General features: G+C 41.6%; 1 protein-coding gene across 1 annotated transcript in view; it reads left to right on the top strand.

The window, feature by feature from the left end:
- Positions 1-282: 282 nt before the first annotated feature.
- Positions 283-13,177, top strand: part of LOC147889244 (cilia- and flagella-associated protein 73-like) — a 41,171-nt gene continuing 28,276 nt past the window's right edge. Inside the window, exons 1-4 of the mRNA XM_087392011.1 lie at positions 283-442; positions 8,974-9,067; positions 9,161-9,229; positions 12,322-12,482. Of these exons, the coding sequence (XP_087248137.1) occupies positions 330-442; positions 8,974-9,067; positions 9,161-9,229; positions 12,322-12,482 (437 nt within the window). The 5' untranslated portion in view covers positions 283-329. The remainder of the gene's footprint in view (positions 443-8,973; positions 9,068-9,160; positions 9,230-12,321; positions 12,483-13,177) is intronic.

Genomic DNA, 13,177 nt, shown 5'->3' on the forward strand with positions numbered 1-13,177 from the left:
TAGAATTTGTTCATTAGCTGAAATCGCGTGCATTAATATCCGCAGAGTTGCATTGCCAAAGCTGCGCGAAGAGTTATCATGATAATCTCCTTGTGTTATGGCTATTCTGTAGTAGTTAGGCGCGAGAATGTCCTCTAAGATGGAGTGGCGCAACCCCTTAAGCCAAGGCGCTAATTGGAGAAGTGGGTGTAACGACTAACGACTCCAGATTCATAATCCCATGAATGTGGTGGGAAGGTATTTGAGGCACCCAACTCAAGAGGATCCCCATAGCATCCCATCCTCATCAGGCTTTGATCATCAGCGCCATCGCTGCCGTTGCTGCCCAAATGACCTCTGGCATGCTTGACAAAGCATTGCCTGCCACTCGCCTTCTCGAGAAATGCCGCCTCATGTTTCAAGTCCAAGAGGCGTTGGAAAATCAGAAGATTGAATTTGCAAAGTATGTGATCCTCTTACCACCCCTCCGGCCCTGTTTTAAAATCGTAAATCCTTGTGGAACTGCCGCAGCAGGCGGGCATGATCTCGTATTTGACGATGCGAGAATTCTCTGCGTCAATAAAAGTTAAAGAAACATCGTTTTCGCTGTTCTTTCCGATCTCCAGATCTTGGCGGTGACCCCTTGGTCGATGAAAACAGTGTCCAAATGACGCATCTTCCTCGTGAGCAAACGAGTTTGCGGGTGAAATAGTCGATTGATGAGATTGGTGAATTTAAGTAAGAATGCTTAGCCATTTCCATATAGCAAGTGGTGGTCACAGAGGTGCCAGACTTGCTGGTACTGCTAGGGTTCAGCATTTTGTCACAACGGCCTTTCTTTTTTAACATCGACACAGCCTTTACGTTGGTCACACAGGCGACACAGAGCGCTGTAAAAACCTGGCTGCCCAAGTCTTGTACCAACAAAAAGATCAAAGCAACTAAGACAGAAATGCAAACCGGAAATGCCCGTCCTTGGAAACGGGGAAGACACCATATAAAAGCCTTTTTCCAGTCTTACCGAATCAATATTTTGGCAAAGTGGCATGAAGGACTCATGGTAGAGATTATGTGATTATGTAGGTCTGAGAGCAATCTGCGTGGCATGTTTGCCAGGCATTTGAGCAGAGTCTCACCTAGTCATGATTGAGAGCGATAATCGTGTACTGATGGCTGGACAGAGAGCAGTGATGTCGCAATGATCCATGAGCAACCTGCAGCAGCATGACCAGGAGCGTGCTTTGGACGAATAGGTGCACATAGACTGGTAATCCGATTGCTCTGGCTTCCAATAAGGATTATAAAGTAAGGTTCTCAGCATGTAGCGCCAAAGCTATGCTGGCCACTACTGGTTGGGTTTAAAGTAAGGTTCTCAGCATGTAGCGCCAAAGCTATGCTGGCCACTACTGGTTGGGTTGACGAGATATACCTGGCCAGAGATATGGACGCCTCGAGCCAGCTGCAGTAATCCACAACCGATCTACTCAAGACTTGGTGAACCTTTTAATAGCCCATAAGCGCTCAAACCAGTTGCATGTGGCTCCCTAATTTTGGGCTGATCACCGGCAGCCTAGCAGGCTCTCCAGCTGTAGGTTTCTCCTGGATACAAGGCAGCTGACAGGCCAAAATTGTGGCTTAGAATTGTGGTCCAAAATATGGTGAACCTTAGCTCATCACAGTTTTCCCAAATAAGGTGTCCATCTTGTACCTTAAAACAAGGGCTTTGGCAAAATGGACATAAAAACCATATATATATAAATACACGCTAAATCTGTCCTGAGGACTACCAAAGCAAAGCCAAATACCAGGGAATCAGTTCAAGGCTGGTTGACAAACTAGCAATTGGCTGTGGCCATAGGACTTTCAAAGCAGTGGGCAAAGAAATTGGGAAACTCCTCTAGCTCAACAACAGAACGAATAAATGTCTCACAGCAAAAGGACTGCAGAGAACATGCAGGGCAAGGTCCAGTGGTTAAAAACACTTGGCAAACGGAAAAATAGAAAGACATGGGAGGATGAATTTTTAAGAACTTTAAATGCTGGGGAAATTTGAGCACTTGTCCAAGAGTTGTCAATCATCATGATGAAGCTGGAGAGAGTATCTTTGAGCCGTATACTTGGACGAAGGCTCTAGTATCCAAGATGTCTACAGTGGCGGCATTAAGGGGTGGTTCTTAAGAGCTCTACTCTCTTCCATTGTAACAAGCTTGATTGGCAAACTATCTGAGCATGCCACTTTGCAAGACTTTCTCAAAGAAGCCGTGAAGATGGAGAGATCTCATCTTCTCTCTCATGGAGGTGGAATCTTTGGAATGTCAATGACTCAAGGAGTTGGATCAGAATAAGGAACTGAAGGAAAAACACGTGCGGAGGAGACATTGTTTTTTGAGACTCAGGTCTATAGTAGTCTCTGGTTTATTGAATGCAGAGGTTTCAGACATAGTCATCACTGGGAACGTCCATCGTAATGTTAGGTATCCACCTCTTCTTCATTTGCACTGTAAGATTGACATACATGATGCTTTGGAATGTATCTATCTTAAGGGTTTTAGGAAGCTTCTGCCAGAGATTCCAATAGGAGAACCTCTTGTCACGTCTGCCCAAAGAGTGATAGTGAATACTACCATGCCTGCACCTATGACCCTACATTTGCATCTGTTAACCATTGAAGCCTTCCCTAGCTCATCTAGTTGTTCCACCACCACTTGTGCCCTATCTCCCTCCAATCCAAGCCCCTCGAACCAATCTTGTAGTAAACCCTTACTGCAATATTTAGCTGTACTATCCATTATCAACCAGAAGTCCCAAAGGGTGGACCCTATTATCCATGGGGTAGGCGAGGTGGATATCAAGGAGATTGTGGAGGACCACAAAGGGGCCAAAACCTTCAATAACCTATAACAGGATATAGATGTGGGGAGTATGGCCACTATAAGGATGACTGCATCCGACCCTGCAGAGTAATGAAAATTAGAAGACATGGATTCATCTCTAATAAAAAAACACTCAAACTGTAAATCATCCATTCACATTAACTATATTGTACCGATTGTAACACCAATGATCAATATAGTAGGAATTGTTCGAGTGCAATAGTACACATTGCAACACCATTGATCAATATAGTAGAGATTGTTCAAGTACAAGAGAGTAACCCTTATCTCAAGTAAGCATGGTTGAGGTGGTAGTAGTGGGAGAGATAAATAGCCAACACATGATTGGGGAAGTGTTGGGAGTAGTGACAAGGTCACAATCCAAAGAGGTCACCTCTAATGACAACTAACTCCTCGTCATCACTCAATACTTCACCCACTTTGGAAGCTAGCACAATGGGTTAGAGGAGATGTAACCAAAGAAACCATCGTCTACTTTTCTTTGATGTTTGACTCACCTACAAAGACATCGCCTTCTTCTCCTACTTCATCTTAGAGAAGATTTCTAAGGACGCATGGCCATGAACACCCATCATAATTTCCAAAGGCTATACTTCCAAGGGCGACCAAAATATGCCTTCACGATACTAGACCATGGTCAAGAGCATCACACAAGGACATCCAATCTAGTTCTAAGAAATAAAAAGCATTCCATAGTTTTCTTCTTGAAATTTTAGAACAATAAGATTTATATGTGACCCAAAAAGTGCCAAGGCAGAAGGATAGAGTATAGACAAGATGGAACGAGCAAGATCTTCTAGTCTTCCAGCAACATGTATTTAGATGTTCCAGTCCAACAACAAGGAGTGGCTCAAAGAATAATTACAAATTGAATGCCAAGGCAAAGAAGGTGATGGATCAAACTCTACTAGAAACAATAGGTATACTTGAAGAATGTATTCTTGGATGGTGGAGCAACAATGAACATCATGCCCAAGATTACTATGCTACAACTAGGCTTAAGTCCTGCTAGTTTAGTGCACTTTAAAGTTTAAAGACAAAATGGCTGATATGTGTCCCTAGGAGTCATCAAGGGAGTTCCTATGTAGATTGGTGGGTTTACCTTCTTCTCTAACTTTGGTTGTGCATGACATGATAGAAGATGACCTCACCTACCCCCTCTTGTTAAGCCGGCCATGGTTGAGATCTAGCAAAGCTGTCCAAGATTGGTCCTCAAGTTGTCTGGGTCTACATCCTAGGCACCATGATAACAGGGTAGTCACACCGTGAGCAAATAGAAATGGATGAAGCGAATTTTAAAGAGGAATCTAGCATAGAGGAGGAATGAAGGCACATGGTGGAGAGGGGAAGAGAGAGAGAGGGTAGGCTAGGGAGAGAGAGAATGATAATCAAAGAAAGACATAATGAAATGGAAATGAAATGACTAAGCAATGAACAAATGGGAAGTACTCATATGTAGACAAAAGAGCTTGTAGCTTGATACTTGATTCATTTGACACTAGACAAGTACAGCTCTTATATAGAGCACACACACACATATGAACACCAATGCATATGGAATAACTTCCAATGTGACACGTGGCACACTAGACTAGAACTCACACTAGAACTCACTAGAACACACCAAACTGACTTATCTTGACTCCATTTCCTAACACCCCTCCATGGAGGAAAGGTGAGTGGCCTCTTGTACATGTTAGGGGACCAAATGGTATCGTGTAACTAGTGTGATTTGATGACCTTTAGCACATGTCCAGTGCTTCTTGTACGTGGGAGTTGACCAAATGGCCTCTTGTACATGGGGCTGACTAGATGACGTCTGATACATGTCAAGTGACCAGAGGGCTGCTTATACATGTGACAATGACTTGTTACAAAAGTTGCACAAAATGGCATGCGATATGACCTTCGCATCTCTCTATTGCAAGTCTTTGTTACACCACTGACCATGGGGTGAAATCCCAAATCACCTATCATATGACATGCTTTAGCTCTCATGATTTTAGTGCTGGACTGAGCTTTTTTTGCAACCCATGGACACAAATGTTCAGTTAATGGATCGACATTGCGCAAATGTAGAAGAACTCAAGCAAGGGGCTTTCTAATCCCTAATTTTGGATGACATTTACTACCATTGAACAACACCATCACATGCAATGGACTTTCTAATCCCCCATGTACCCACCTTTTGTATAATCTTGTATAAAAGGTGTTGAAGTAGTGACTCATCCTTGTTCTCTAGGACCATCACAAGGAGCCTTTGGTCATATGTGCCACATTAGCTCCCTGGGACTTCTAGTTTTCTTCAAAAGTTTCCTTCTTTCTCTTATTAGCCTCTTTCTTTCTGCAATTCTTGGCATTCAGCAGCGAGTCTTGACTTTTGACAAATGCTCAAGGATAGAATCTCTGTTGGTCATGTGAATTGAGTAGAGGTGATTCTAAAGGTCTGTACACAAGTTGGGTTCTTTGTCTAGTACTTGTTAGAAAATGGAGTTAATTTGAGTGACTTTTAGTGTGTTCTAGAGTAGTACTATACTAGTTTATATCCCAGAGTGCCATGTGTCACTATGGGACTTATCCCATATACATTTGACACTTAGAGTGTGTGTGCCTATCCTATAAAGGCATTGTACTTTCATTGTCATTTTAATCAAGCCTCATGCCTTCCTTGATCATGTAAGTATTTTGCTTGGTTGTATATTTCTTTCTCGTATTATTTCATTTCCATTATGCTTTCCTAGTCTTGCTTTTCCTTTCCTTTCCATTCCATTCCATCCCATGTCTTGCATCTTCATTTGGTATCAGAGTTAGACTATCTTCCAAGAGGTTGAGGTAAGAGATTGAGGACATTGAAGCCTCTCTCCCTCATTCCCCTTGGAGGAATGGCTTCTCCAATTCCATCTTGAGCTCTACTCACTCCACCCTGAGCCTCACCAACAATGGCAACTCAACTCAAGGCTCGTGGCAACTTCAATGGTGTGAGGCAGCTCAGCTCCAATAATTCGTGGAAGCCCATGCTCCACTCCTAGGCGCCATTCTCTTGGCCTAGTGCCCTGCTCGCAACAAGCAACAAGCCCGCCATTCTACTCGCTTCTCTATCCGTACCAACCGTACAACAGTACGGACTGTTGCGCCGTACAGTCTGCCCGTACAGCCTGCCCGCTCCTCTTCTCTACTCGCTGTTGTTCTACTTGCCATTTCTTCCTCTCCTACATCTCCATTGTGCCTGCCATTTTTTTTTCTCTTGCCCGCCATTTCTCCCATTTCTTCCTTTGTCCTCCATTTCTCCCTCAGCTCATTTGTGCCCTTCATTCTATCCATCACTCTTCTCTCTCCTAGCTGCCAGCTTTATGGGTTCGCTTTCCACCAACTCTCTCCTTGTGGACAAATTCAAGGGGGACGGATTTCCCACATGGCAAACAAAAGTGCAACTCCTTCTCACAGGAGAATGTTTGGGATGCCATTGAAGATGATGAAGCACTTGAGGCATCAACGGAGCCTCAAACACGAAAGATTTGGAAGCAACACAATTCGAGGGCCATCACAACCATCAGGCTTTGCCTAGGTGATTCATTGATTCATCACATCGACTTCAAGTCCAAGGCAAAGGAGATTTGGGCATGCCTCGAGAATATATTTGGTAACAAGATCACCAACTCCAAGGTATTTCTGAAAATGCAATTTTATAAGCTGAAAATGGAAGAGTCTGATACTTGCGCATATAGCAAAAATTCAATCTTTAGTTCAACAACTCTCCAATTTGAAGTGTTGCCCGGATGATGAGGACAAAATGGTTGTCCTAATGACAAGTATGGAAGGGATTTCTCACTTTGAGAATGCCCTTGAAGTACTTCGCATTGCATCGACTACATTCGAAGATATGGTGTCTCTTTTGCTTGAAAAGGATCGCCGCAACAAAGAATCTCCATCCTATTTAGCGAATACTACACAGGCACTTGCCTCCACCAGCAAATGGAGACCTAGGCCATCGACTCCACCAGCACGAGAAAAGACATTCAAGCCATTCAAGTACACTTATTTCAACAAGCTTAGTCATACGGAGGATGGGTGTTACCAGAAGCTTGCTCAACAACAATCGAAGGATCATGCCAGTTGGGTGGCATCTACCACTAGTAATGATGCAGACGAGCATAATATATTTGGGTACGCTACCTTGGGGGTGTTTTCCAAAAATGAATGCAATAAATCATGTGTGTTGAGTCGATAAAGGTCCTCTGCCTTGGATAGTCCTCCTAAAACGATGTATTTCTTTTATATTTTTGGTGTGTGGCTCCATGTTCCTCATTAGTCTTTGGAGGCAGGTGGGGATGTACTGTGGGAGCCATGTGTTTTTAGCTTTGATAGGTCTATTTGTTGGTGCATTGATCTCCTAGACCTCTGAGTTGATCATGCATCCATGCATGATGAGCCTCTGAGCCATGCTAGATGAGATTTTTATGTTATGCTCATTAGCCTCTGAGCCATGCTCACTTGCCTCTGAGATTGTGTGGGAGCCATGTCTAGTTCTAGACCGGCATGCACAGTTTCGATGACCATCATTGTCATGTTCTACTCTTGGTTCCATTCCAGTAGTCCCTCACCTTTCCTCCATGGGGGGGTGTTAGGAAATGGAGTCAATTTGAGTGACTTTTAGTGTATTCTAGAGTAGTACTATACTACTTTATATCCTAGAGTGCCATGTGTCACTATGGGACTTATCCCATATACATTTGACACTTAGAGTGTGTGTGCCTATCCTATAAAGGCATTGTACTTTCATTGTCATTTTAATCAACTTCCTTGATCATGTAAGTATTTTGCTTGGTTGTATATTCCTTTCTCGCATTATTTCATTTCCATTATGCTTTCCTAGTCTTGCTTTTCCTTTCCATTCCATTCCATCCCATGTCTTGCATCTTCAGTACTTGCTGCTTAAATGTCACCAATCTCTATCTTTGCTTAAGATGTGAGGATTTTGAAATGAATGAATAGTTTGTGGTGATCATGGCTAGTGGCTGTGTGCCCTTGTCTGTTGTGAACCTTATTGGGACAATTTTGTGTGAAATGCCCATCTTTAGATAGAAAGCAAGTGTTCAAAAACAGCCCAAAACAGATGGGCTGCATATGAACATCACCACTAGCTACCCCATCTTTGGAGATGGGCTCCTTCCCTTTGTAACCATCCACGACTTTTATATGGCTTATCATCTTCCCCTTCCACAATGTTTACTTGTCCTCCCATCTTCTCTTTTAACCAGGGGCAAGCTAGGTGAATTGTAATTCATGATGATGTGTGACACAATGACCTGAAATGATGAAGGGTCTCAAACACAAGGCAAAAAAACTAGCTGTTTGGTCTGTTTAGACCTTCGTGCCCCCGAGGGGCAAAGAATATGATGAAAAACCGCAATCAAGTACATAAGGATGTTGATGTCAAACAAGGCTGCCCAAAACTGCTGCAGACTGGGGCTTCAAAGTTCAAATAGGTCAACGTTTCCCTACATTTCTGACGAAACTTGATAGAGGAAACAGATCTAATTATGACTACAATCCATCCCTTGGAGAGGACGGGACATTTATTCCATTGGATGAGCTATCAAGAGTTGAAAGGGAAGAGTCTAAAAGTTTGCAAATCAAGGAATAGAAAGTGGCATTGCTCACAGACTGGTAAGAGTCCTTACAACATTAGCATGTAACCTCAGTTCATGTTGAATAAATTTGCTGTCCAAAGCTTCCCTTCTGCTGTCCATACTCTACAACTAGTAAAAGAACTTAATATGCACAAGATGACACAGTAATATGGTTAATAACCTTAACCAAAGCTGCTCCAAGCCTGCACTACCATTGGAAAGAAGAGACTGCTTGTGCTTGCTAAAAATGTTGGTTTCTTTGTGGTGATTGATGAGGGTACTTCCTTCAGCCCTTTGTCCACATATTGATCAAACATAGCTCTAATACCATGTGAGAAGTCAGCACGGTACAAGCGAGAGCACATAGACGAGCTACAAGACTAAATTGATAATAAAGGTGTCATCATAACTGGTTGCTTCATATACAAATCAATTTCTAAAAGCTACAAACCCATGAATCTTGACTGCAGAAAAGAGGAAGAGCTAAAAAAGAGAGAAGAAGACCTGAGGTTAAAGGATCGTGAGCTGCAAGACTCTCTCATTGGTTTTTCCAAGTTTCTACAGGTTTGCAGATGTTTGCAGATTTACTTTTTGCCCCCTTTCAAGGAACATACAATGATTATACATATTAAGGTAAGTTATGCAATCATTTTGAAGGAAAACAATGCCAAAAAAGTGCGAGCAGAGAAAAAGGCTTTGGACGAAATACGCATTCAACAAGAGAAGGTCAACTTCCTAATTGTATAGATCAAAAATATTATTACTAGATTGTTTCTAAGGTTTAAAACGTTTTTATTCAACCATACAAATCAACAATTTCAAGATGAATGGTATTATAACTCAACAGCTTCAAATCACATGACTTATCACTTAGATTGGTTTAGTTTATTTCATCCTTTCAACGAAATAGAAACAATTAGCATTAGTTCCAAAGAGTACTAAGAACTTTCTTCTGATTGGTTCAAATGGATGCTTTGTTCAAGAGTTGAAATAGAACTGCAAGCATTACAATGTTCACGCACAACTTTCAATGTTTTTTTAATCAACTCTATCTATCGCGAGTTCTTTGTCAAATATAATAACGCCAGATGCAACAACAACATTGCTTGTTGCTTCGTATTCCTTGAAAATCACCATACCAACTTGTTTGTCTACATCATCACATCTCCAAAGATTAACCTCTTCAATTTTTCAAAAAAAATAGAAATATTTTACAAGAAAATCTTTCAATTCAGCTATGCCCAATTAAGCATGGTGCAAGCATATTGATCTACTCGTGTTATTAGAACCCTATGCAATCTTGCACCTAACTGACTAAGAACGGTATAACCTTTTGGTATAAGTGTATTCGGTGTAATCGAGGCAAAGATCACTGATCAAAATTCTCTAGTAGGTAAGTCACCATCAAATCAAACATTGAATTTTCCTTCCTCAAACCATTGCGTTTGTTTTCTTGAAAGAAAAAGGTGCCAAAATTTATGAGAGAATACTGTATCCCAAAAAAAAATTTAATGTTCTTTATTCGAGAAAATCTTAAAAGGCTCATATATATACAAGGCTACTTATGAGGAGTTTTCTAATAAACTTGCCTCGTATACAAGAAGTTCTTTTTTATGCCAGGAAACAGGCTATTGAGAGCTGTCGCGAATTGGATTTCTTTTTGCTTGGCGAATCTGGGCATGAGGAAGGGTTCAAAAGGCGGAACCTTTAAGGGTCAATATACAAGATAGATTTAATATAGAAGCTCCTCATACGTAGCCTTGTATACATATGTGCTTTCATACGATCCTTTTAAGATTTTCCTAGGACAAAGTGCACCAAATTTCGGTTGAGATACAGTATTCTCTTATAATTTTTTCTTTGCCCTTGATAGAAGTATGTGTATACGCCAAACGTATCTATAACTGGCTTATTTTGGTGCAACCTTTTTGAGCGATTGAGAATCATCCTTCGTCTGGGACTGTCGTTTGGACAGCATCCTCCTAAGCTTTACAAGCAACCTATCACATTCTTTGGCGAACTCGTACTCCATCGACATGGAGCGGTCGGGTGTGCAGCTTCCAGCCTGGTCGGATGTGCGGCAGGCTGGAAGCGTCTGGTGAAATGAGAGAGAATAAAACAAAACTTTTCAAAGCATTGGACATATAACATCACACTCAAGATTGTAATGGGAGACACTCCCTTTGAGCTATAGTTTAGATTGGAGGTAGTACTATCAATGAAAATTGAAATATTGGTCATGAGTTTAGCATCATAGCAAATGACAAAGGAAGAGATGGTTGGGTGATGCGCTGAAAGGGTTAGATGAGACTAGCCCTTCTTGACCAACAGCGACGTCATGAGGCAAACATGAGTGAATGAATTAGAATGTTAGGAACAACACTTCGATGAAGTAGTCTAGTCATGTGCTTTGATCGTAGCTCAATCGCTAGCTAGGCTGAAACAAGCCATATAAAGTTGTGGAAGAATGAGGCAATGGCTCTATATAGGTGTAGGAACTCTTAATAGGAATGCCTTCAACAAACTTCATCTTAAGCCTTTCCATGTATGACATTGACCGAAGTATAGGAATTTTTGGATATACCTAGGGGGGGAAATTGTGAACAATTTTATTGTGGTCAATTCAAAATGTTAGCACGTACGAGGCTTGGCCCTTGGTTGACGTGGCAAACTTTCCCATGTGACCACCCTACCCAATGAGTGCGTTAACTCTAATACTTCATGTATGTAGTCGTCCTTCTCCTCTCCTCGCTTCAAGGCACGCACTTGTATGAAATGTATATGTTTGCCTTGGCCTTCTTTTTCTCAACAAAAGGGAAACTAGAATTGCGGTAGGCAGCCCTTCCGTCATGGAGCACGTAACTACTAACTCAAAAATTGGGCCTCAATTATTATTTTAGCACTTTATTGAAGAACGAATGGATGGTTACCTTTTGCCTACGTCGGAGGGGGATGAAGGACTGGCCCAAAAGAGCCTCACAATTCACCAACTTCTAACTTCACTCTTGTTTACAGTTCCAACTTTTCGAGCTCATAGAAGAATCCAGATCATGGATTGGCGTAGCTGGTCCCAGCATCGACAACTTGAATTTGCATTCTTGTTGCTGCACCTTGCACTTGCATCATAGACACAAGGCCAAACGAGATCAATCAAGCAAATCCGGCAATCTAATAGGAGCCTGCCCGACAAAAATTCTCTACCGTGATATCGTGCTAGAATCGATAGAGTGAAGTAGTGTTTAGAGAGATTGTTGCGTTAGCTTTTTGATAAGCTTTGGTGGATGTGACTTTCAAAGTGAAAGAAAGCTAGCACCTCTAATTTTGCATAAAACAATGTTACACCATTGGATCTTTTTAGAATCAATGTCTCCAATTGTGACACATGGCTCAAGGAGGGCTCAAAGAACCAAAACATGCCTCTAGGCTGCCTAACGTAAGGAAAAACAACTCGAGATCCTAAATGCTTTGGCAGTAAGACACCGCCTCCCACCTTCCCACACCGGACCATTTTCTGAGTGGGCCGTCTTCCCCCTTCTTATTGTATTTGGTATCTTTGTTTTTGTTTTCTGGTTTTTTAGGAACGAGGGATTTTCAAATAATTTTTTTGAAGATGGTATCATTGATAAGCTCTTGCTTGTACTTGTCCACAAAAACAGAATGGCATTTTCTTTAGATTGCGAACTTACGTAATCAAAAATTTACTTTTACATATACAAGACGGTTGATATTGTCAATTCATTCAATGGTTTGGGTGTTCTCAGAACAAATATTTTATATGTTCCCCCAAATCAATCAATAATAGTTTGCAATTAAAACAGGAAGCTGAAATAAGGGATTTGGAAAGCAAAGTAGAGGAGCTGCAGCAGGAGAGGGGAGTTGCGAAGACTTGTTTAGAAAGACTGCTGGCCTACCAGAAATATCTTGAGACAGTAGTGGACGTAACCCAAGAGTATCACGAAATTAATGACCTTCTTGTGAGGTCAGTTTAACCTAACAAATATATGAGCCACAACTGCTTTTCTTTGGGTCCTCAAATTCTACTTGACACTTGAATACAATTTTGCATCCACACAAGCACCTTCTTTTGCTGGGCAAAGGGATCGATTTAATTATGACTAGGGTCCCTACCATTTATGAATATGATTACTTCAGACTGTGAATGTGGTAAAAAGACCTATAAATGGAGGCTTTCTCGTACTGTGGTCTACATCATTGGGCACTCATGATGTCAGCGGGGGTGCCATAGTGACTAGTCCCTATTATGCGTGATGGACGTTATGGTTTTCAACCTTGTAGCTGTTTTGAGATTGAAACTGCACTATTTGTTGCGTTTTTTAAGGATGATTTTCAATGTTCCTTGATTCATCTAGACATAATATGTTCTCACCGTATAAGTAGGCATTCAAATTTTACCTTGGGAAGTTTTCCTCCATGCTGCGGCCTGATGTTACTGGCATAAATTATTTCGATCTTAAATGGTACATTGCCCTATTATCTATCATTTCTAAGTTTTTAAACTTAGAAATGCTTGTTGGGGAGAGGATACAATGGAATCTATAGTCTTCACTAGCAGTTGTAGCTTGAATGACGGGAATGTGGACTACATTTTCATCAGCCTTCTCCTTTATTGGTAGCCTTTGTCATCATGGCTAAGTCTAGACGTCCGGAGTTTTG

This window comes from Dipteris shenzhenensis, chromosome 20 (assembly GCF_047967505.1).
Source record: "Dipteris shenzhenensis isolate YYH24624 ecotype China chromosome 20, Dip_SZ_1.0, whole genome shotgun sequence".
NCBI lineage: Eukaryota > Viridiplantae > Streptophyta > Polypodiopsida > Gleicheniales > Dipteridaceae > Dipteris > Dipteris shenzhenensis.